The sequence below is a fragment of the Indicator indicator genome, chromosome 6 (assembly GCF_027791375.1).
Source record: "Indicator indicator isolate 239-I01 chromosome 6, UM_Iind_1.1, whole genome shotgun sequence".
Taxonomy (NCBI): Eukaryota; Metazoa; Chordata; class Aves; order Piciformes; family Indicatoridae; genus Indicator; species Indicator indicator.
The window spans coordinates 39,857,900-39,882,887 of NC_072015.1; the positions used below are offsets into that span (position 1 = coordinate 39,857,900).

At 42.9% G+C, this 24,988-nt stretch overlaps 1 protein-coding gene across 2 annotated transcripts in view; it reads left to right on the plus strand.

Moving 5' to 3' along the window:
• Window positions 1–24,988, plus strand: part of EPB41L4B (erythrocyte membrane protein band 4.1 like 4B) — a 213,965-nt gene that overhangs the window by 75,850 nt on the left and 113,127 nt on the right. For both annotated transcript variants that reach the window (XM_054381648.1, XM_054381649.1), the window contains exons 3-12: window positions 4,780–4,822; window positions 7,981–8,059; window positions 11,923–11,967; window positions 12,766–12,818; window positions 17,808–17,928; window positions 18,556–18,643; window positions 19,203–19,291; window positions 20,217–20,286; window positions 20,455–20,624; window positions 20,725–20,834. In XM_054381648.1, coding sequence (XP_054237623.1) covers window positions 4,780–4,822; window positions 7,981–8,059; window positions 11,923–11,967; window positions 12,766–12,818; window positions 17,808–17,928; window positions 18,556–18,643; window positions 19,203–19,291; window positions 20,217–20,286; window positions 20,455–20,624; window positions 20,725–20,834 — 868 coding nt within the window. The remainder of the gene's footprint in view (window positions 1–4,779; window positions 4,823–7,980; window positions 8,060–11,922; window positions 11,968–12,765; window positions 12,819–17,807; window positions 17,929–18,555; window positions 18,644–19,202; window positions 19,292–20,216; window positions 20,287–20,454; window positions 20,625–20,724; window positions 20,835–24,988) is intronic.

Sequence of the window (24,988 nt, forward strand, 5' to 3'; positions counted from 1 at the left end):
AGAAAACCTTTTTAAAGTGTTGCACCTCTCCTATGAGGAGAGTCTGAGAGAGTTGGGGCTGTTCAGTCTGGAGAAAAGAAGGCTCCCAGGTGACCTTATTGTGATCTTCCAGTATCTGAAGGAGGCTACAAGAAAGCTGGGGAGGGACTTTTTAGGGTGTCAGGTAGTGACAGGACTAGGGGGAATGGAGTAAAGCTGGAAGTGGGGAGATTCAGACTGGACATGAGGAAGTTCTTCCCCATGAGAGTGGTGAGAGCCTGGAATGGGTTGGGTTGTGCAGGGAGGTGGTTGAGGCTCCATCCCTGGAGGTGTTTAAGGCCAGGCTGGATGAGGCTCTGGCCAGCCTGATGTAGTGTGAGGTGTCCCTGGCCATGGCAGGGGGCTTGGAACTAGATGATCCTTGTGGTCCCTTCCAACCCTGACTGATTCTATGATTCCGTGTGGAATTGATTGCTGTGGGTTTTCAACACACAAATCCCAAACAGTGACTACTGCTTTATGGCAGTTCATATCAGAGGAAACATTCATTTGGCAATGCAAAGAACTTACACTGAAATTAAACAAGGGTAAATGGAGGTTAATCCAGCATTTGAATTTCCAGTTTACCCAACAAAACTGAAGGAGCAACCTCATTGCTTTCTACAGCTTCCCGAGATGAGGAAATGGTGGGAGGTGCTGAGTTCTCCTCCCTAGTATCCAGTGGCTCAGATCTGCACGAGGGAAGATTTAGCCTGGGCATTCAGAAGCATTTGTTTACTGAGAAGGTGGTCAAACACTGGAACAGACTTCCTAGAGAGGTGGCTGATGTGGCAGGTGTTTCAATGCTGAAGAGGCTTTTGGACAGTGCCCTTGATAAGTAGTCAGGCAGTTGGACTGGATGGTCATTCTGAGCCCCTTCCAACTGATCTGATCCATTCTGTTCTATTCCATTCTGTGTAAACATAGAATATTGATTACCTGCAGTTTGATGAGGGTCAGGTGTTTGTTTTATTTTGGTTTTCCCTTACTGTGGGCAAATTAGCTTAGCTACTGTCTTCCTCTTGCAACACAGTCTTAAACCAATGAACCCAGTTCCTCCTCTTTGTTCTGCACTGGTATTGCTGAGTCCAGACTGGATATGGGGAATGTGGCATTGTATAGTTGAAATGAGCCTTGGTCCTATGCTCTGGGATCCATAGCTAAGGCTTGTTTAGCCAGAGCATGAGATAGACAGAGCAAAAGTCCCTTTGTTCAGCTTCCTAATGAGACTTCAGCATTCACTGCTTTCACTTTCATGTTCTTGAGTCACCAAGCATTATTGTAGCCAAGCCTAAACCAGTTTTTGCCTTTAGCTAGAGTGCTGTGAATTTTTTTTTTTTTTTTAGCTGAGAGGAACATTTGGAAAGGTGGTGTGATTTCCAGTATGAGGAAGACCTCCAACTCTGAGACAAAGGAGAGCTGAAATCCAGCCTGATTTTCACAGAAGTTGCACAAAATATATGACTTCAAAATTGGGTCTGGCTCACAAATCTGCATGAAAGCTGTCATGCCTGGGAGCTCTGGGTCAATAATACTGCGAGGCTGTGTCCTACCTCTCTTCTGTTTTCTTTTTGTTGATGTTTAGTTTTTCGTTGGGTTTTGTGTACGTGAGATCGGTGTGGTGGCCAGATCACACAGACATAGATTCATAGATTCAGTCAGGGTTGGAAGAGACCACAAGGATCATCCAATTCCAACCCCCCTGCCATGGCCAGGGACACCTCACACTAGATCAGACTGCCCAGAGCCTCATCCAGCCTGGCCTTAAACACCTCCAGGGATGGGGCCCCAACCACCTCCCCTGGATAACTCATTCCAGGCTCTCACCACTCTCATGGGGAAGAACTTCTTCCTCACATCCAGCCTGAATCTCCCCAATTCCATTCCCCCTAGTCCTATCACTCCCTGATATCCTAAAAAGTCCGTCCCCAGCTTCCTTGTAGCCCCCTTCAGATACTGGAAGGCCACAAGAAGGTCACCTCGGAGCCTTCTGTTCTCCAGACTGAACAGCCCCAACTCTCTCCTCATAGGAGAGGTGCTCCAGCCCTCTGATCATCCTCATATCCCTTCTCTGGACACCTTCCAGCATGTCCATATCCCTCTTGTAATAGAGGCTCCAGAACTGGATGCAGTACTCCAGGTGGGGTCTCACCAGAGCGGAGCAGAGGGGGAGAATCACCTCCCTTGCCCTGCTGGCCACACTTCTCTTGCTGCAGCCCAGGCTCTGGTTGGCTTTCTGGGCTGCAAGTGCTCACTGCTGGCTCATGTTGAGCTTCTCATCCACCAGCACCCCCAAGTCCCTCTCCTCAGGGTTGCTCTCCAGCCAGTCCCTGCCCAGCCTGGATTTGTGCTTGGGATTGCCTTGACCCAGCTGCAGGACCTTGCACTTGGCCTTATTGAACCTCATGAGGTTGGCTTGTGCCCACCTCTCCAGCCTGTCCAGGTCCCTCTGGATGGATCCCTTCCCTCCAGCCTGTCTGCTGCACCACACAGCTTGGTGTCATTGGTGAACTTGCCGAGGGTGCGCTCAATGTCACTGTCCATGGCACCAACAAAGATGTCGAACGAGACTGGTCCCAGGACTGATCCCTGAGGGACTCCACTTGTCACTGGCCTCCACTGGGACATGGAGCCATTGACAGCCACTGTTTGGGTGCAGCCATCAAGCCAGTTCTGTATCCATCTCTTGGTCCAACATAACATGATGATGTGCAGTGTGGGAGTAGGGTAAAAGGGCAGCTCATTGCCTCTAACGTGAGGTGAGTTTAATGTTTGCTGTGTTTTATATCCTGGAACAGTCTGCCTCTGGCTCCTTGTTTATAGAGTGTGGATGGTAGTTTCCTGTATAGGCTGTAGTCTCATGTAGTGGATTTGTGCAAGTAGTTCCTAGAGTCTTGTCAGTTACTTTTAAACCTTCTTTGAAGTATTTACACTTAAAAATAATCTGTTTGGAACTTGGCTGTTGAGTTTTAATATACCTAGAACGTTGCATTCTGAGACTAGGACTATCAGCTGTTATTTCCTTGGGAATTATTGTAGTTCACATTGTGCAGTGCTTATTTCTGAATGTGATACTAGAATTTCTGCCTGCAGTTAGTCAAGTTTGCCTTTATTTAACATGAAGCTAAATGTGCATTTTCATGGAATCTGTATATTTGGCTTTGTGAATGGTTTATCTTCAGCCAAAATAAATATTAAAGTCGTTTTTGTAGGCAGGTACATGAAGCCTTAAAACTTAGTCTGCCCTGTAGCCTGTGAAAGTAACAGACTTGCATAAGTTCCAAAGTTTAAATTTGGATATTTTTTTCTTCATTAAAAGCGTGACATTTCACAAACCTGAGAACTGCTGTGATTTCTTGTGTAATTCTTCATAGGAGAGTAAAGTACATACAGAATACATAACTTGCAAGTCTAAGGAATGTATTTATCTGAGCTGCTGTAATGTTTTATTTCCACTCTGCTAGAGATTCCTCAGGTTGTAAGGATGGATTCCTTGCAGCCTCACCTAGGAATCTAGCAAGTCTCATGCAAAAAAATAAAAAAACCACCTTCAGTATAACTGTTCCATTTATCTTGCTCTTACTGTGAGATTTATTTACCTCAAGAGTCTTAAGTTGTCAGACTTTTGATCTATACCCTTCTATACCTGGGATAAACAAAATTTTGCCATGCCTTTGGGACATAATTAGTAATGCTGGCATTTGTTTACTATCCAAGAAATAATTTTTCACATTTATTTAGTCATGATAACACAGTCTTAGTGGAATGGTAAGTAGTCAGAAAAAGCATGAGTGCTATAATAATGAGGAAAGAAGAGGGTTTTGGGTTTTTATCTCCTCTAAGTTTTTTTTCCATAGTACCTACTTTATTATTTTATATATATATATATATAATATATATATGGATACATATAATTATAAATAAATATTTATTTTAACAATATAAATATATAAGTATTTATTTCAAGGAAAACCAAATACCGTTTTATTACCTTGTGCAACAAGAGCATTTCCAAGGGGTTGCTTCAAAGCAGATTGCAGCATTTTGTAAGACATGGCACAGAGACAGTCAAAGATTTAAGCTAAATTTACACCAGAATCTATTGCTACTCTTTTGTAGATGCAACTTGCAGTAACAAGAGAGTGCATAAACGTGGCTGGGAATTATACTTTTTTGTTGTTATAGTTTCCTATTCAAGATCTTTTGTTATAGACCTATTCAAGATCCTTTGCCATTAATTTAAAAAGAGGAGGGGAGTCTGCATCAGCATTTCCCAAATGCTGGTAGTAGAGATGAAGTCTTCCTTATCTTGAAAAACCTTTGCTGTGGAGCAATGGAAGGCAGGACAGCACAGGATCTGGATGGTCTCCATCAAATAAGGGAGGTGCAAGGAGAATGAAACCTAGGGATTTGTCCTGCTGTCTTCAGGGGCACTTTTGTGCCAGTTGAACTTGGGGACAAAAGGGTATTTTCCTTACACAACTGCTTTTGTGTCTTTGGATTTTGAGGTTTTCCCTTGGAAAGAGTGAAACTTCCCTGACAGTACTGATGTATTTATAAGTCAAGCTTTCCCCCATGAAAGAAGGTAAGTTGGTGAATGTGCAATTAAACACTTTGGCAAAGGTGTAGAAGCTTGGCAAATAAATGTGGTTGATACTTTCTTTCCAGAGATTTCTGTCTGTTGAATTTTTACTGTAATTCTTGTGTCAACAAAATCTTAACACAGAACTGCTTTTAAACATGGATTTTTTTTCTTTTTAGCACTGGTTGGACCATTCAAAATTCATTAAGAAGCAAATAAAAAGTAAGTACCATGTCTCTGCTTATTTTATGATTCCCTTAAGAATTTCAACTTGGACTATTTGAACATGATTTGAAGTGTTTAAATATGGCCTTTAATGGAATAAATATTTCTTAAGGAACAGATTTAATTAAAGGGCTAATTGCCTGACCATTTAATGTCTAAGTGCACTTGCAAGCAATAGACCAGTTTCAGCAGCCCTCATTAAGCATGGGCTGTTTGCCTGAGGCATTGTATGTTGCCAGGTAATTCCAGTCTGATCTGTGAAGTTGGGTTGCTTGGACACAAATCACTGTTTCTGACACTGCTTCTGATCCAGAGCAGGTCTCCTCTTTGTTTTGTGTTTGAGTTTAGATTGGGTTTTAAGCAAGTAAATGGGAAATATTTCATTGTGTATTGGTTTTGGTGAGGTTGGTTTGTTTGTTTTTATTTATAAATGAAATGAACAGATCCTGCTCTGGCAGGGGGGGTTGGACTAGATGATCTCTCGAGGTCCCTTCCAACCCCTAAAATTCTGTGATTCTGTGAAATACCTGCAGTTTAATCAAAGGGATCTTTGAGTGGAGTGATTTGGTTTGGCCACTGAGTTTTTTTTTTTTTTGTTGAAATGGGCTAATGCAGACAAGTTCTTCCTGGATCTGCAATAATCTGGTTTCAGGCTTGGATACAGTGCAGCATCAGTACTAAGATGTTTTGTTAATATACTGCAGCAATTGGTTGTCCTATGGCCATTGCAAATACAGCTTCTGTGAGATTAAAATACAGCATTTTGCAGGGAAATTGGCCCCTTTGCAGTACCTTACAGAGATGGTGCTTAATTGCTTCAGTGCTGCTTTGCCTTTCTTTCTAATAAGTATCCAAATGTCTAGACAGTATTTGTAAATGGTGGAGGAGTTCTTCAAAGCTCTTCAGGACAGTTTGTTCTCACCCCTGTGTGTGCCAGTCTGCTACTACAGATAGTAAAGATAGCTGCAATGGGAAATGTTTTGGCAGTTGTCTCACCTTTTATCATAGAATCATAGAATTGTTAAGGTCGGAAGGGACCTTGAGGATCATCCAGTTCCAACCCCCCTGCCGTGGGCAGGGACACCTCACACTACAGCAGGTTGCTCAGAGCCACATCCAGCCTGGCCTCTTAAACACCTCCAGGGGTGAAGCTTCCACCACCTCCCTGGGCATTCCAGGGTGAAGAACTTCTTCCTCACATCCAGCCTGAATCTCCCCACTTCCAGCTTTGTTCCATTCCCCCCAGTCCTGTTGTCACTACCTGATATCCTAAAAAGTCCCTTCCCAGCTTTCTTGTAGCCCCCTTCAGATACTGGAAGGCCACAAGAAGGTCACCTCAGAGCCTTCTCTTCTCCAGACTGAACAGCTCCAACTCTCTCAGTCTGTCCTCATAGGAGAGGTGCTCCAGCCCTCTGCTCATCCTCATATCCCTTCTCTGGACACCTTCCAGCATGTCCATATCCCTCTTGTAATAGAGGCTCCAGAACTGGACGCAGTACTCCAGGTGGGGTCTCAGCAGAGCAGAGGGGGAGAATCACCTCCTTTGACCTGCTGGCTATGCTTCTCTTGATGCAGCCCAGGCTCTGGTTGGCTTTCTGGGCTGCAAGTGCACATTGCTGGCTCATGTTGAGCTTCTCTTGCACCAGCACCCCCAAGTTCTTTTCTTCAGGGCTGCTCTCCAGCCACTCCCTGCCCAGCCTGTATTTGTGCTTGGGATTGCCTCAACCCAGTTGCAGGACCTTGCACTTGGTCTTGTTGAACCCCATGAGGTTGGCTTGTGCCCACCTCTCCAGCCTGTCCAGGTCCCTCTGGATGGATCCCTTCCCTCCAGCCTGTCTGCTGCACCACACAGCTTGGTGTCATCGTTGAACTTGCTGAGGGTGCACTCAGTGCCACCGTCCATGGCACCGACAAAGATGTTGAACAAGACTGTTTCCAGAACTTATCCCTGATCATATCACAGACTGCTTTTACCTTAAGTTACTAAGTGATTCACAGGTGTGCTTCCTGTGGTAACTTCATCCTTTTCTTCATGTGCTTTAAAGTGTGAAAAGTCAATGATCCTGTAACACCTTCAACCAGTATAGTTGCACCGTTTTGTCTGTTTAATATGTGAAGGGCCTGTTTGGAAAGGAAATTGGCCTGCCATGGGAATGCCAAAGATGAAGGCAATTTGATGAGTCTCACAATAGGGTACTTCACCTTGCATTCAGCAGGTGATCTGAGAAGAGTTCCTCTTTCATGGTAGATATTCTCACTGGGTTTTTGGTTTGGTTTGGTTTGTTTTTTTTCCAGCAGTGGGCTCATTATCTCATTGATGCAGACCTTAACAGTGCTGTCTAAACTCAGCCTAGGGTACTGTAACTTCTGTACTATAACCTGTCTTCTAGGAGCTGTTGTTGCACACATGGCTCATTAATAGGCACATATGTACTGTGCTGAAGTGGTCTTACAGAATACTGTAGAAAGCTGTGAAAAAGTCATTTTTCCAGCACTTACTATGTCAGCAGGCTGTTGGTCTGGAAGATGAGGCTTAGGCAGATAAAGATGCATTCATTGGTCACAGTGTCATGATAGTTAAGTAATATTTTATTAGCTCTTACATAGAAAATCAGACCTAATTCACCTTCTAGCATTAGAAGACAACAATTCTTGCAAGTCTGCTTCATGGAGTTAGCTAAATTTCTGTGGTCATGGGGTCCTTCCAGAGTCCTCTCCTGCACTCTTCACTGTATTTATCTTACCTTTTCTCATCTGCTTGTGTCAACTGAAAGCTGAACTATTGGGTGGGTGTTTTTTTGGACTTCTGTTTGTGCTGGCAACAAGGATTGCCCTCTCCCTCCCTCTCCTTTCCATGCCCCTGGCAGTAGGCAGCCTACCTGGAACTTACTGTGAGGCACACCTCTTGGCAGAAAAATGTTTGCCAAATGACTGTTGTTTGATTAATCTAATGATTAGAGTATCATAAAGTATGATAATCATCTTTTGTGATTATTATTCCATGCTGTGTAAATCTAAAAATGTTAAACATTTGGTTCTTTAAGGAATTTGAAAACCATATTTCCTTTTGGGCTTCTTGGGTTGTAAGGTGGTGGCTGTTGTTCTGCCTTAGCACAGCTGAAACTAGTGTAAACTTCTTTTTTTCCCACATGCAGTTGGACCTCCATATACATTGCATTTTCGAATTAAGTACTACTCATCAGAACCAAACAACCTTCATGAGGAGTTTACAAGGTAAGAACTGGCTGAGGGGTGAGAATAAGACATCTCAAGTGTATGTGGGTACTCGTAAGCTAGTGATTTGAGCTTTCTTACTAAGGATATTCATTTTGTCTGACATAGGTGTTCTCCTACTGTCAGAGAAGTGTCATCTTTTATTTTGCTCCAAAAAACATTCATGGGCCTCTCGAAGTGATTCAGTCTGTAGGACATGCTGTCTTGTGGTGTTTTTACATGAGAAAGCAAGCATTGGGTGGGGAGAGCTGCAGCTGGAAGACAGATGCTCTATCAGTGATACCCACCTTACCTCTCAGAGAATTTCATCCTGTCCCACTGAAATACCAGTGCTCTGCTGTGTCCCACTTGTTCTGAGACTAGGGAGTGATTTAATAATGGTACAAAGGCCATAAGGGGCAGACAGCTTGAGTTCTTCATTAACAGTTGTTTGATTGAACCTCTTCCATTTCCCCATGAGGTTTTGGTGGTGCAAAGGTGTAAAAGTCACCTTGGAATACCTGGAGGTTTTTTGGTGGGGTGTTTTTTCTGTGCTATGAGGACTACACCTCACTGGATTCATAGCACTCTGGTGGAATCTAGAGTATATTCTGAAGACTGGGAAAGGAACAGCCTGGGGGAAAAGGATTTATTTATCTTTTGTATCTGCAAAATCTGTGTTTTCTTTCTATAGTAATCATCTGTCTTCATGTGATTTTTTTGTTTGCTCTGTTTCTCAATGTAGTGCACTTTCTCTGTCTCCTAATTTGCTTGGCAATAATCAGTGTGCTCCAATCAGCCTAAGGTGTTTCAAGACTGTTGACTGGCATAGTTCATGTGCATGTGACATTTACATTCAACTGCTTCCTGCAGGCATGTACTTACTGGCTCCTTTCCTGTCTGCTGTTAAACATGTTTGGGTTTGTTTTTTTTTTTCACTGCCTGAGGCAAGAACAAAGAGTTAATTGCCATCACTTCATGATGCTGATATTGCCATCACCTTATGATACTGACATTAACATCCATTATCAGTTCAGTGCAGCAGTGTTAATTCAATAAAAGGGCATCTTCCTATATAAGGTATAATTAACCTATACACCTCCCTGCCACTTATGTCCTTGAGTATAAAATCTCAGAGAATCCAAAAGCCTGGATCATTCTGGGGCATCTCCAAAAAAAAAAAAAAAAAAAAAAAGAAAATGCAGTTCAATTAGTAGAAATAACATTTTCTGCAATCTCACATAAGTCTCCATGCATCAGGGTACACAACTGACAAGCATTATATTTTCTCTGTGGTCAAATAATTCTGTTACTGTCTTCCCCAAGATTTCTTGCTTAATCCTCTGAAGCATATGATCCTAGTCACTACAAGATGGGGGCTTCTGAGCTTGTGTGATCATTGTTGTGACCAGGACATTTCCTCTGAAAGTATTAACCTCTGATGCTTTGTGATCTAATTGTTGCTGAAAGGTGACATTTCAGAAGACTATTTTAGTTAGAAAAACACTTGAGTCAGCTAAATTTTCAGTATTATGAACATTTTAATTATAAGCTTGACAGAAAACCATTGGAAGAAAATTGAAAATTAGCTGGAAAGTAATTTTACAGCAAGCACACAGTTGCATTTTTCTCTTTTTGTTGTTGGAGAAAGTAATTTTGGCTGTTGCTGGGGTTTTAAGAATCTTTATGCTAGCTGGGTCCTATTTTCCATGTAGTGTGTTGAGTAAAAAGTAAAGATTATGTACTGAAAATTATTCCAAATGGAAATGGAATGAGAGGAAGAGGAGAAAGAAAAAACAATCATCATCAGTAACCATGAACTGGCCTGTTTGGAGGGGGATTTGATTATCTTCGTGGAGACTTGTTTTCTGGTGGGCTCCATTCTGTCGTGCAGCTGAAATCACATTCCATAATAAGCACAGTAATGGGGAAGTGTTGAAACCCTTCACACACCCTGGCTTTTTCCATTTAAGAAAAAAAAAAAAAAGGTTGAAATCCAGTGCACTTCTTCTGGCACTCATAGGGAACCTGATTAGTTTGTTCTGTTAGAAAAATAACAGAGGACTGTGTCTGTACATGTGTGTCATGGAGAATTTTCAAAGGCATTTTGCCAGTTTGGGGCATTGGCAATGGAGATGCCAGAGCTTGTCAGGCTACTTGCAGAAAAGGACCAAGAAAAAGCCATACCAACCAGAGCAGAGTGGTGGTGCTGCACAGGCCAGCTGACACTTGTGGAAGAGCTACCCGGGTTATTCTTGCAAAATTAGCAAGGTTCATAATACTGTGAATCATCAGACAGAAACAATAAGAGCACTAAATACATTTGTCTACCCTTAATCTATGCATGCAGAATCCCAGGTTTGATTGCCAAGTCAAATATTAACCAAGTATGTGAATCAGAGATGTGACACAGAGCTAAGGTGGATAAATCTGATTCTGCTTTGGTATATCATGAGAAGTCTTTTTAATCTTCCTTTTCTGTTTTCCTGTCTGATTCCAACTATTCATCCTTCACCATGTTTGCAACACATCCTCTATGATGAAAACCAGTTTGTCTTTCTAGCATCCTTTGTATTTTCAGGAGAGGTTTCTGTCTGCATTTGCTGGGTTGGCTCTCTGTAGTGCCTCATGCTTTCTTATCTTCAGTCACTCTCCACTGCAAGCCTCACCCATCAGTGTCCAGAGCAGTGCAGAGCCTGCCTGTGCCTATCCTGTCCTCTACAGAGCTCTTGCATGACCTGGAGTGCATCTGCATGCCTCAGGCACCAATGCTGAGTGGTTGTGAAACATGAAGCGTGCCTAGAACCGAAGACTGACAACAGCTAAAAATTCTGTTACAATTGGAAGGCTGTTAAAACCCTGCCTGGCCTTCTAAGTAATTGTGTGGGCTCTGGAGAATCCAAGTTCCTTTATTCAGAACTTTTCTGCTCTTTTAAATGAAAAATCAGTCTGAGTTTTCCCTTTTGCCCACTTTGGGTTTTTCCCCTTCGCCGTGTGTTGAGTTGAATCTGATGCCTCCTGCCAGCTTCAAAATGAAAGTGCTGCCTGGAGCAAAGTATTTATGGGGCTTGAAGTTCAGATGGTAACATGAGAGGCTTCCTGTTCGGGTTGCTGCTTTCGGGTTCCAGGTTTAGGGATATTGTTCCCTTCCACTGGGAAGTGGAGGGGGAGTTGGGGTTAGCTTGCTGGCTGTTGCTTGCTGCATTTTGCTCTGCTTTCTCTGCAAATAGGCTAAGGAAATTGTGTGTTGTATTACCTAAAGCCCTTCACCTCAACCCAGAGGGGTTTTTGTGTTACCTTCCCTCACTTCTGTGTTGGAGGGAAGCAGAGAGACTGTTAACCCCATTACATCATGCATATTTGTGTTTGAGAAAGTAGCCCTGAAGCCCTTGTGCCTTTATCTGTGTTTTGTCTCTAGTTCAGTTCTTGCTTGAACTGGGCAAGAGAGTTCAGGAGAGCACTGGAGTGTCAGTAATATCCAGGTTGCTGTAGTGTGTGCTCAGAGCACATCTCTAACAGTAAGGTTGTGGAGTCTGTTTCTCTGGAGACTTTCAAAACCTACCTGGATGAGTTCCTGTGCAACCTGATCTAGTTGTACCTGCTTTAGCAGTGGGGTGGGGGTAGATGATCTCTGGAGGTCCTTTCCAACCCCTACTATTCTTTGATTCTAAACACATCCAGTAGGTGAAAAATGGTTTCTTGTTTTTGATTTAAGTGAAAACTATAGGAACTTTGAAGGTTGCAGGGAGTATCTAAGTGATCCCAGAGGTCCTTTTTTTTAAGAGCAAGTTAATGAGAATGTTGTGACTGCTCAATAGATTTGGGTATTTTTCCAGGCCCTGGGGCTAGAAGTGCTTTTGACTTTCTGAATTTTTATTTGTCAGGTACCTGTTTGTATTACAGCTTCGACAAGATATTCTTTCAGGGAAGTAAGTACTTCTTTACTCTTGCAGCTGTAATTTAAAGTATTTATAATAGATGATCCCTCAGTGGTCTAAAATTTTACTTAAACTACATGATCATGTTAATTCTTGATGATATTCATGCACGGATCATAAACATGATTTACAGTTCCACATGGGTTTGGTTTGTTTTTTTCTCTTTAGAATACAGAAATCTATGACTTTGTGAGCATTATGACTGTATTATTGACAAACAGAATGAGTGAAGGCCTTTGCTGGATTGACCAGGTGATGGAAATGTATAAAGATAGCAAAGAGTATCCTGACTTCTATGACTTGAAAATGTAATTTGGGCTTGCTATGTTTTTCAGTATGGTAGGTTAAAGTAGAGGATGTACTCTCTGTACAGATCAACCCTGCAAAAAAGATTTAGTGTTTATAGTCTCATCCTGGTCAATAAATTCACACCTGTTCTATTTTTATTACAAGACACACACAAAAAAAAAAAAAAAAAGGTAAGTTCAGAAATACAATGTTGAATCAAAAATGGTTTCTTAGTTGATTTAATGTTGCTGCTATTAGTTCAAGCTTGTTTGGAGGTGGAGCATACCATGTGTTTAGTCCTAATTAAAATGTACCAAATAAGGAAACAATCATATACAAGTAAAAATGAATTGTGTATGTTTCAAACCATTAATAGCTTGTGGAAGTTAATGTTTTCATTTCTTATGTCAGACTTCTGCTTATCTTCACTGTAAGAGGAATTCAATGACAAAAAAATGACATGCTATTTACACCTTGATTTTTTTTCTTTCTCTTTTTAAGACTGAAATGCCCATATGAAACTGCAGTTGAATTGTCAGCTCTGTGTCTTCAAGGTATGCAGTCTTTTGAAAGAGGTTTGTCTTTAATGTGCCTTTTCACTCTTTGTTACTAGTGCTTTCTCATTGTTAGTGTGTAAATCCCATGCCTTTATCTGGGGAGAAGAATTTGAGAGAGCTCACTTTCCTAACTTCTCTCCCTTCATTACTTCTGAACTACAGTTACCAGAAGTGGCAGAGCCTCAGAATCGTGGATAGCCAAAGGTTTTGTGGAAGCCAGGGGCTGACCAAGGATGAAAGACTTCAAATAGCTATTTACTGAGGGACAAGCTCTGTTGTCTGTGCAGTGTTGCCACTTCAGCCTGAAGAGCCAGCTGGCCCTTCAGCACGTGCTCTGTGGCAGATGGGTTCCTACAGGTGTAGCTTCAAGTGTATGGACTTCCTGCTGCCTGGACAGTCCTTGGGAGACCAAGCCTCTGCAGGCCTGGACACAGGAGGTAGTTACCAGGCAAGGAGGAAACAGGGCACCAGGTACCCGAGAGAAAGAGCTAAGATTACTTATGTGTCAGGACCAAGGGTTGCAAGATAAAAAAAAAAAAAATAAAAAATTCCTAGGACACTAAATTTTCTTGGTTGATTACAGGAAAAAGTCATCTCTTTTTTTTTTTATTTCCCTTTATTTATTGCTGCTAACATGTTAATAAAAACGTTAATTCCATTTCAGGAGATTTGTGTTGCAGGTGGGAAGGAAAATTGTGTAATGAAGCTCAAATCGAGTTCTTTTTTTTTTTTTATGGAAGGAAGTGTAGTGGACTGGCCCATTCCAGGCATTTCAGCAGCATAATTAATCAAAGTAAATAATACTCTTCCTGTTCTGCTGGTGGTTGGAAGTGGCACATGATGTGCTTAGGCAAAGTCTTTTCGTTTAATAACACATCAGCAGAAATAACTTACTGATTCTAGATGGAGTAGAACTAGGAATTCAGCTCTGGACAGCAAAAGGTGCAAATCTTAAGGCAGTGGTTATTCTTCTGCACCAGCCTGGCACAGCTCTGATGGTTAGATGTGCAAAGTACTGCTGCAGGCAAACTCTGTTGCTCGTTCTGAAATAAAGAAAATCTGAAGCCCATATTTGGTTTGTTGCTTCTGTTTTCAAAGATAAAGCACTGGTGAGCTCACCCCTGACCTTAGCAGGGAGAACCAAGCAAAGAGTAATAGGCTGATGCCTCAACATTTTGGGTAGTAACTGATACCTGTGGTTACTCTATAAATGTAATAAAATAGCCATCCAGCATGTTTATGATGTCTCCAACTAGGTACCTCAACACTTTTTGACCGTGTCTGTGGGAACATAACTTTTGTACTTTTCTGCTGTCATTTTTTCAGTTTCAGTCTTCTGCTGTTGTGACATCACACTACGTTCCTCCAAAATTATTTCATTATTTCAACTGTTTGGAGTTGGGGGAAATGTCTGTAAAGTCCAATCCTGCCTCTTAGTCTGGCTTTCCTCTGAGAGTGGCTTTCCTATGAGAGAAGAAAAAAAAGTTATAAATTACTATTTAGGGATTGGTACTCTTAAGTCCTCTGAAAGAAAACCTTTTTCTTCACAGGACAGCTTTTGCACTTCATAGACTTTATTTCTCAAGGAAGTTCTGTTTAAGTAATTTTCTTAGTTTCAAGCAGCAGTTTCCAAGGATGGCATTTTATGTGAATCACCTCTCAAACAAAAATTGTTGGTTTGTTGAAGGAACATCTGTAGCAAATAACATTGAATTGCAGTATAGGCTGACTTGTGAAGCATAGCCATGATTGTATGCTTCATTTAGGGATGTTCTACAGAAAGATTATAAGCAAACTTGGATCATCAGACTGTTAGAATAAGTTTTTAGCTACCTCATTAGTCTTGAGTGACTTTTCTATTTAATCAGACACACTTCTGAAACAAGTCAAACCCAAAAGGAAGACTTTTTCTCAGATTGCCAGTTTTGAGTTCTGATCATAAGACATTTTCATGCAACACAGTGCAAACTTGGTTTTGCTCCCTTCTGTGTAAAAGAATCAACAGTATATTTACAGATAAACATGGATTTCCAGTTTTCAAAAAACTTCCTAGGAAAGTTCCTTTTAAAAATGTCCCCCAGTTTATGCAAGATTTGCTAAAGATCATAGATATTGTGTGTCCCCTGCCTTTTCTCTCTGTTAAATAGTAAGGAAATTTCCTATATTTTTCCTAGATGATTTTCAACATATCAAACTTCGGTTTCTGACTTTTTTTTCACCCTGAAGTTCTCCTTACTAATGTATGTGTTTGTGGCTCCCTTCCATATACTGGAGACAGGACTGACAGTCATTCCTGGCAACATCTAAGCTAAATAGGCTTCCAACTCAGACGAAGCAGCAGCAGAGTTGAGATCACAGTCTCACAGTATATCAGAGGTTGGAAGGCACCTCAAGAGATCACCAGGTCCAACCCCCTCCTGCCAAAGCAGAATCACTTAGGATAGCCTCCAGAGAAGGAGACTCCACAACCCCCGTGGGCAGCCTGTTCCAGGGCTCTGTCACCCTCACTGGAAAGAAGTTTCTCCTCATGTTGAGGCGAAATCTTCTAGGTTCAAGTTTGAACCCATTGTTCCTTGTCTTATCACTCTGAACCACCAAAAAGAGCCTGGCCCCCTCCACTTGACACCCACCCCTCAGATATTTATAAACATTGATGAGGTATCTTTTAAAGAAAGAATAATGTAACTCGTCATGGAACATTACTGTTCAAAAGAAAAAAAAATGTGAGGCAGTTTCTGGAAATGAAGTCAATCTGTTTAATATCCTCAGGAATGCTAAATGTTTGAGCAAAGAAGCTCAAGTGCTCAAAGCTACCCAGTAGGTGTATCAGCCAACAAATTGCATTTTGAATGGAACTTCTGTGTTCTAATGCATCCTGCTATGTATTTTGGAAGACTGGGAGTGAATTAAATATTGCAAGTGTAACGTGTAAAAAAGCCCTGAGGCAGTTAAATGTTTTCTTCAAGCGATCTCTGTGCTTGTTGTGTGGGGTTTTTTGTTTGCTTGGTTTGTTTAGGTTTCGTTTTGTGGTAGTACTGGTCAAGAAAATCCAACTGAGTAGGACCTGGCTTGGAATCGCATCATATGCCAACTGCCATGTGATATTTCTGCCAGAGATGTTTACCTCAATCTTGAGGCAGCGACACTGCAGTCTCTTTGTATAGCTGAGAGGTTCCAGGAGCAAAGCACCAGCAGTTAAGACTGTCAGTTACTGAGATGCTCAGCACTTGCATATAGAATCATAGAATCAGTCAGGGTTGGAAGGGACCACAAGGATCATCTAGTTCCAACCCCTCTGCCATGGCCAGGGACACCTCATACTACAGCAGGCTGGCCAGAGCCTCATCCAGCCTGGCCTTAAACACCTCCAGGGATGGGGCCTCAACCACCTCCCTGGACAACCCATTCCAGGCTCTCACCACTCTCATGGGCAAGAACTTCTTCCTCATGTCCAGTCTGAATCTCCCCACTTCCAGCTTTATTCCATTCCCCTCAGTCCTGTCACTACCTGACATCCTAAAAAGTCCCTCCCCAGCTTTCTTGTAGCCCCCTTCAGATACTGGAAGGCCACAAGAAGGTCACCTGCTGAGCTCAGTAGAGTACTCAAGTCTGTTGCTCTTAGGAAAGAAGATACCAGGCCCTAAGCAGGGAAAAAAAAAAAAAAAAAAAGAAAATGACACCTAAATTATGTCAATGCTTGAGTATTTCTTTCCTGAAAAATTCCTTAATCTGAATATTAAGGCACCACTGTGGTTTTAAAAAAAAAAACAAAACTGTTTTTTTGAGAGGTATTATCTTCATGTATTGACAAAACAGTGATGCAAGAAGCATGCGATAGAAGGGGAAGTGCTTTGGAATCAAAATAATGACCTCATTATAATGGAAGTTTCTAAGTAACCTCTCCTGAAACATTACTTTCAGAATTTTTAAATTTTTAAAAATTTTTAAATTATTATTCTTTTTTTCAATGGAAGCTTTATTTTCTTTAAATGCTAAAAAAAATCTGAAGAAGTGGCTTTAGTTAGGCTGGCTTAGTGCCAACATTCTTGGATATTAGAATTCTGTATAATAACCTTACACAGGCACCAGGACAGGTTAGGGGCTGCCCTGCTGGAAAGCAGCTCCACAGAAAAAGACCTTGGAGTGCTGGTGGACAGCAAGTTCTCCATGGAACAACAATGTGCTCTTGTGGCCAAGAGAGCCAATGGGATCCTGGGGTGCATCAAGAAAGGTGTGTCCAGCAGGGCTAGGGAAGTTCTTCTCCCTCTCTACTCTGCCCTGCTGAGACCACACCTGCAATCCTGTGTCCAGTTTGGGGCTCCCCAGTTCAAGAGAGACAGAGACCTGCTGGAGAGAATCCAAGGGAGAGCCAGGAGGATGCTTAGGGGACTTGAGCATCTCCCCTGTGAAGAGAGACTGAGAGCCCTGGGGCTGTTTAGTCTGGAGAAGAGAAGACTGAGAGGGGATCTGATCAATGTCTATCAATATCTGAGGGGTGGGTGTCAAGTGGAGGGGGCCAGGCTCTTTTGGGTGGTGCACAGTAATAAGACAAGGAACAATGGGTTCAAACTAGAACATAGAAGATTTCAGCTCAACAGGAGGAGAAACTTCTTTATAGTGAGGGTGACAGAGCCCTGGAACAGGCTGCCCAGGGGGGTTGTGGAGTCTCCTTCTCAGGAGACTTTCCAAACCCACCTTCCAGGTTCTTGTGCAGACTCCCCTAAGTGATCCTGCTGTGGCAGGGGGGTTGGACCTGATGCTCTCTGGAGGTCCCTTCCAACCTCTGATCGACTGTGATACTGCTCCTGCAAATCCCTTTGACTTTTGCTGTAAACTATGTTTCGAGTTTCTTGGAATGGGGGGGGAATAGTTAGACTTCTGGCACAAGTGCATTCTTTTACAGCATACTTAGAAGCTATCATTGTCTTTGTGGAGGTTATGCAATGAAATGTTTCTGGGTTTAACTTTCCGATTCATTGATTGCAGCTGAACTGGGAGAGTGCGAGCTCCCAGAGCACACACCAGAACTCGTGTCTGAATTCAGGTTTGCACCAAACCAGACTGAAGCCATGGAATTTGACATTTTTCAGAAATGGAAAGAGTGCAGGTAGGATACCTATGTGGCAGTGGTGTCTCAAGCAACAGGAGGTTTTCTTCTCTTCCAGAGTCAAATATGTCCACAGGAACCCCCTCAGCAGACATGAAACGGTTATTATGTTTGTCAGTTGAGAAGTATTGTAAATATGCCTTGAGCCCTCCCCTCCCCTAGAAATGGCAAGCAGCAATTTAGGAAAGGTTGGTGGAGTGAGTTTTACTTTTTTGTTGTTTTTTTTCTTTAGATCATTTGATAATATTTTGTGCAGTCATATCTTTCTCCAGTTTATATTTAAAAAATTCTCTCCTCCTTTTGCACATGCCCACATAAAGGTTTGTGCTCAGGGTGGTAGCAAAGTCTTTTTGCTGTCTTTTGTTGTTAAATATGATAGACTTCAGTGATGCTGTCTTACCTGAACTTTCATTCTTACTGGCAATTTCAGATCTTTTTCAGTTTTCATCCCTCTGATTCATTTGCATTTGAAGGGAAGAGTGTAAAAACATAAGCTAAGCTTTAGATACCATTAAGTGTCACTAAACTCAAAGGACCAAAGACAAGGGTTAGAGGAATGAATTGTAAAACTTTCAAGATGGACAAAACCATCATGCCATAAAGCTTAAATAAATTTTATGTTCTTAGGGGAAAGAGCCCGGCTCAGGCTGAATTGTGCTACTTGAACAAAGCTAAATGGCTAGAAATGTATGGTGTAGATATGCATGTAGTTAAGGTAAGATCCATTTATTTTATTAATATGTGGTCCCTGCCCTGGTGTGGCTTAGTCCCTCAGGGGTGTCCTTGTTGTGGTGTGAATTGCCTTGTGGACCATGATCCCTTAGAAGTATCTCCCTTTTGCAAGCTTCCTCCCAAAAGTGTATCTCCAGCCATGTGTCCCTTTCCACATTTGTTTTCACATATCCCTCAGGTTTTCCCTTTGGTGTCTTCTTCCCCTGGCAGCTGCTGTTTGCTCTTAAACACAGGTGAACCAAAGTGTGGGCTCACCTGAGTTTAAGAGCACTCCTCTGGGTGCAGTCTTGATGCAGAGCAGTTTCCACAAGCATCAGAGTCATGTGGGGCAGCACAGGGCCTCCTCCCACACCCTGCAGCCTCCTGCTTCAAAATCCTGCCAGTTTGCACCTGGTACAGCTGCATATTCTCCTGCTCTGTAATGCTAAAAAAGGGAAAAACCTGTGAAACTTGCTTAGTTGAAAGCCTATGGATTTTGACACATTGATGAAATTTGCACTTCTAATGACATTATCTATTATTGATTCTGTGCTTGCTTGCAGGGAAGAGATGGTTGTGAATATGCTCTTGGACTGACACCAACAGGAATATTGATCTTTGAAGGAGCCAACAAAATAGGCTTGTTCTTTTGGTAATTTGGTTTTGTGCTATATTCCTTTGGTTTAAAATGCTAAAATGTTAAAGATCTTTCTCCTTTACGTAATGAGACCTTGACTATCTTTTGTCATGCAGACTGAGTCTACAAGGTTAAAATATAAAGGTGAAATCTGAAGGTAAATGAGCCTGGTTAGAATACAAAACATTAGTTGAAAAATAGTCACACTTCCAGGAAACTGCACAATTCTAGAAGTGTTTGAGGATTAAAAATCCCCTGTACGTTTTGGGGGATTCTCCCAGTGTAGTGGTTTAAGGCTTTACCTGGAGTCCAAAAGCCCAAATGGTAACAGATTTAGATTCTTATTCCTTCCCCCCCTCTCCCTTTCCCAGCAAGGTAAAGCAAATTAGGCAGGAGAAAGGAGAGGTAAGATCACGAAAGAAAAATTGTCTGGAACCGGTTTGGAAGTAAAAAAAGGTAATTTTTAAACAAAGTATATTTATATAGCAGTAACAGGGAAGGTTACAAAGGTATAAGGTGAAGGGTAAATAGAAAAATATACAAAACGAGGCCCAGCTGGCATTGGATTCCCTCGATGCAAATGGATTCAGTTCTTTAGGAAATGTGGATGCAGCATGGAGGACCACGTGGTGGATGCAGGAAGCAGGAGCAGTGGGGGCCCTTCTGTCGAGCAGTTGATGTGCAGGGGAAAAAGCCTTTTTATAGGCTTGCTGGACAGGAAGGGGGAGTGGAATAGACCACCTTTGACCCAAGGGGACCCCTCCTCCTGAGAGGGGGAAAAAAACCAAGTCTCTCTCTCTGCTCACCTGGCTCAAAGTTTCTTTTGTCCACCTGGGGGCTAGGTTCTTTTCAGCCCCCATCAAGGGTGGGTGTAACCCAGCACACCCAGAATACCAAATACCACCTTTCCATTAATTTTCTTTCTGCTTCTTGTGTTTAGGCCTAAAATCACAAAAATGGACTTTAAAAAGAGCAAACTAACGTTTGTGGTTGTAGAAGATGATGAACAGGTAACTTTCTCCTGTTACTTGGACCTGATCCAACAAAGTGTGGTGTGTGCTCAAGCTGGTAATAATACAAGGAAGCCTCAGCACACTGTTGGCCCAGGCTGTATTTCTCCTGCAAAGGACAGCAACGTCGTGCACGCCCACTTCCAAAGCTTTTGTTTCTGCATTTAGGGCAGGGAGCAAGAGCACACGTTTGTTTTCCGGTTAGACAGCGCCAAAACCTGCAAGCACTTGTGGAAGTGCGCGGTGGAGCACCACGCCTTCTTCAGACTGCGAGCCCCGGCGAGTGGTAAATCCAGTCGATCCGACTTGATAAGGCTGGGATCACGCTTCAGATTCAGGTACTGATCAGAGCAGCAGCGACGTGTCTGTGTTCTCAGGCAGTGGCGGGCGCAGCGGCCCGCGGCCGGCACTGACTGACTTTCTTTGTGTGCTTTAAAGCGGGCGAACGGAGTACCAAGCGACACACGGGACGAGGCTACGCAGGACCAGTACGTTTGAAAGGAGGCCCAGCAAGAGATATCCCTCTCGAAGGCATTCAACCTTTAAGGGTAAGTGAGTGTGCCTGTGTTCACCCAACCAGCCACACAAGTTGCCTGTTAACCCATATGAGTAACACAGTCAAGCATAAAATCTGTACCTGTCTTTTTCTGAAGAAAGCAATACACCAAATATTTTTGCAGCGTGGACTGCTGTGATCTCATGGTCACAGACACCAGGTTTTAGCATCTAGTAAGTTAATAAAATCATAGAATCATAGAATTACAGAATCAGTCAGGGTTGGAAGGGACCACAAGGATCATCCAGTTCCAACCCCCCTGCCATGGCCAGGGACACCTCACACTAAATCAGGCTGGCCAGAGCCACATCCACCTCCAGGGATGGGGCCTCAACCATCTCCCTGGACAACCCATTCCAGGGTCTCATTACTCTCACAGGGAAGAACTTCTTCCTCACATCCAGTCTGAATCTCTCCAATTCCAGCTTTATTCCATTCCCCCTAGTCCTATCACTACCTGATACCTAAAAAGTCCCTCCCCAGCTTTCTTGTAGCCCCCTTCAGATACTGGAAGGCCACAAGAAGGTCACCTCGGAGCCTTCTCTTCTCCAGACTGAACAGCCCCAACTCTCTCAGTCTGTCCTCATCAGCCCTCTGATCATCCTGGTGGCCCTTCTCTGGACACCTTCCAGCATGTCCATATCCCTCTTGTAATAGGGGCTCCAGAAGTGGATTCAGTACTCCAGGTGGGGTCTCACCAGAGCAGAGCTGAGGGGGAGAATCACCTCCCTTGACCTGCTGGCCACACTTCTCTTGATGCAGCCCAGGCTCTGGTTGGCTTTCTGGGCTGCAAGTCCACATTGACAGCTCATGTTGAGCTTCTTATCCACTAGCACCCCCAAGTCCCTCTCCTCAGGATGCATTGTAGCTAGCAATCCTCTGCTTTACAGGCCTGATACTGCTCTGATGGCATCAGCATTTCCTCTCCTTAGCATTTCCTGGAGCAGGCTAGCTCAGTATGTTCTGCTTGGTCTTCTTACGCTTGAACTGCTCTTAATTTTTCAAACCTACATCTGTGATCTAAGGTTGTAGTTGCTGGCCACATAGCTTTGTAGTGAAAATTGCCTTTGCCTTTTAACAGTCACTGGCAATGTAGTTTCTCAGCATTTCAGACCTACTGCAGGCTAAACATGCACAATGCTATCAGGGTTTCTAATTAGCTGTTACAGTGTGAGAGCTGAAATCCCCCTCCCACACTGACAATGACCAGGCTAGCTCAGTCTGGAAGCAAATGAAAGCTGTATTTACAGGTAAAACTACAATCTGTGATGAAATGCAATGAATATGTACGAATGTACACTATTCACAACATTTACAAATATGTACAATCAACAGAAAAACACAACCAAGCCCCTTGGGCCCCCCAAGAGGTGGGGGGGCATGCTTCTTCTCCTCCCCACCTCCCAGAGCAGGCAAAAGGAAAGAAAGCCAAGAAGCAGAGAGAGGTTAGTTAGACTTAGCTTGTCAAGGTCAGTATTAGTATCAGTTGTGTCATCTTCAGCCAGAAAAGAAGCAGGAGGCAGACTGAGAGAAGACAGACTGCGAGACTGCCTGACTGCTCGACCTTGTTTTGAGTAGTGATTTGTAAACATTTCTCTCTCTCTTTCTAATGGAAGTGTTTAGAATAATCATCATTTTGCTTTCTTACACCCAATAGTGATTTATTTACATTCTTTCACTTTTCAGCTCGAACTTTGTGACCAGAAAAATTAAAGACAGTCTTAAAATCATCACAGTACCACAGTATAAAAATAAAAATGTATTGTGACACCCGAAAAACAAGAATGTATGTGGAGTTTGTTTTTTTTTTTTTCCTCCAGAGTCAGTCTCTTGTTGGCATCTGCTGTTTTTCATTTCTGTCTGGTCTTAATTTGTCTATCGCCCATCTGTGGAGAAGGAGATTCTTATGGTTTACTTTCTTGCCCTGCTGAGGAGAAAAGAAAGGTTGCATCAAACTAAACGTGGGAAAGCATGGAACGTTTTCTTTAAGGAAGTGCATTTGTCCTGTAAAGTGGTTCAGTGTACAAAAGCCTTGCCAGCTTGCTTATCTGGCAAGATAGTTTCAGGGTCACTGAGCAGTCTCAATGTGCAGTTATTGCTGCTTTCCTGGCTGTTACTCACCTATCTAGACTCTGACCTTAACTGGCTTTCCTTGGGAGTTGAAATGGAATGACAAGGAGTTGTTTTCCTTTGTGGTTTCGCCATTTGTCCTTCAGAGCTTAAGCTGTGTGATGGTTATAAGATGGGTTTTTTAATTTTTCTTCACAAAGTTCGAGCAGAGAACATGAAAGAATGTAAATAACTCACTCTTGGGTGTAAAAAAGCAAAATAATGATTGTTCTAAACACTTCCATTGGAGAGAGAGAAATGTTTAAGAATCACTACTCAAAACAAGGTTGGGGAGTTGGGGCAGTCTCAGCTTCTGTCTGGCTGCTGCTTCTTCTCTGGCTGAAGGTAACAGACTGACCTTGACAAGCTAAGTCTAACAGCCTCTCTGCTTCTTGACTCTCTGCCTTCTGCCAGGGGGGTCTGGGGGGATTCCTTCTGGCTGGGGGGGGGAGGCCCCTTGGGGAAGGCCCCTTGGGGAAAGAGAAGGGAGCTTGGTTGTGCTTTTCTGTTGATTGCACATATTTGTAAATGTTGTGAGTAGTGTCTATTTGTACATATTCATTGCATTTCATCATAGATTATAGTTTTGCTTGTAAATACAGCTTTCATTTGCTTCCAGACTGAGCTAGCCTGGTCATTGTTGGTGTGGGACAGGGATTTCAGCTCTCACACTGTTACAAGCTGAGATTTTTCTTCCATGTGGAAAAACCTAGGAAACAAGCATTACATGACAACCACCTTTAAATGATGTACCATTTGAGTCTGGAGACAGAGCTGCTCTATGCAGCAGGGTGTGCTGACATTCCCTTAGGATGTCTTTGCATTCCTAGAATATCAGCCTCAGTCAATTCCACGAAAAGTACTCCTGGCATTATAGAATAATAGAATCAGTCAGGGTTGCAAGGGACCACAAGGATCATCTGGATCCAACCCCCCTGCCATGGCCAGGGACACCTCACACTACATCAGGCTGGCCAGAGCCTCATCCAGCCTGGCCTTAAGCACCTCCAGGGATGGGGCCTCAACCACCTCCCTGGACAACCCATTCCAGGCTCTCACCACTTTCATGGGGAAGAGCTTCCTCCTTACATCCAGCCTGAATCTCCCCACTTCCAGCCCCCTTCAGGTACTGGAAGGCCACAAGAAGGTCACCTCGGAGCCTTCTCTTCTCCAGACTGAACAGCCCCAACTCTCTCAGTCTGTCCTCATAGGAGAGGTGCTCCAGCCCTCTGCTCATCCTGGTGGCCCTTCTCTGGACACCTTCCAGCATGTCCATAGCCCTCTTGTAGTAGAGGCTCCAGAACTGCATGCAGTACTCCAGGTATGGTCTCAGCAGAGCTGAGCAGAGGGGGAGAATCACCTCCCTGGCCCAGGGCAAAAAGACTGGCAGGCAAAGATGCTTTCTAGAAGCTTTAAACCCACCCCCTCCTTCCGTTGTACATGTCAGCTTTTTATGGAAATGCATAATGATTTAGTTTGTTAAATACAGTGAGATACAGCAGAGTCAAATGGTAAGTGGAGATGATTTCATAAGTAGAAGAATGGATTATTTTAACTCTGGTTTTACAATAACAGGATCTTTCAGACCTGCTGGTTTATACCTTGGGTTTTAATGCTTCCATACTTAGGTCTGTGAGATCAGAGAGAAGAGAGTAAGTGTAGCTTATTCTCAGTTTAGTTCTCTGTGCATAGAAGACAGGCAGAACTTCTATCATACCCAGATACTTCCCTCCAAGAGGGTTTAACAGTGTGTTTACTTAGTCTGAAAACTCCCTTCAGGTTATTGTCTTTCACACATCTCTTGGTCATTAAGACCTGTACCTAGTGGCAGTCCTCAAGCGTTGCATTCTCTCCTAGCTCAGTCTGTTCGAGGTTCTACAGTGTCTCATTGCATTTGTCATCCACTTTCTGCATTCAGCAGACTTGAATTTTCAGCTGTATCACTCAGCAGTTTTTCAATGCTCTTGAAAAATAATGCTGTTTGTAAAGAAGAAGAAATGATACATCTAAGTTACTCAACTGCCTTCTTCACTCTTC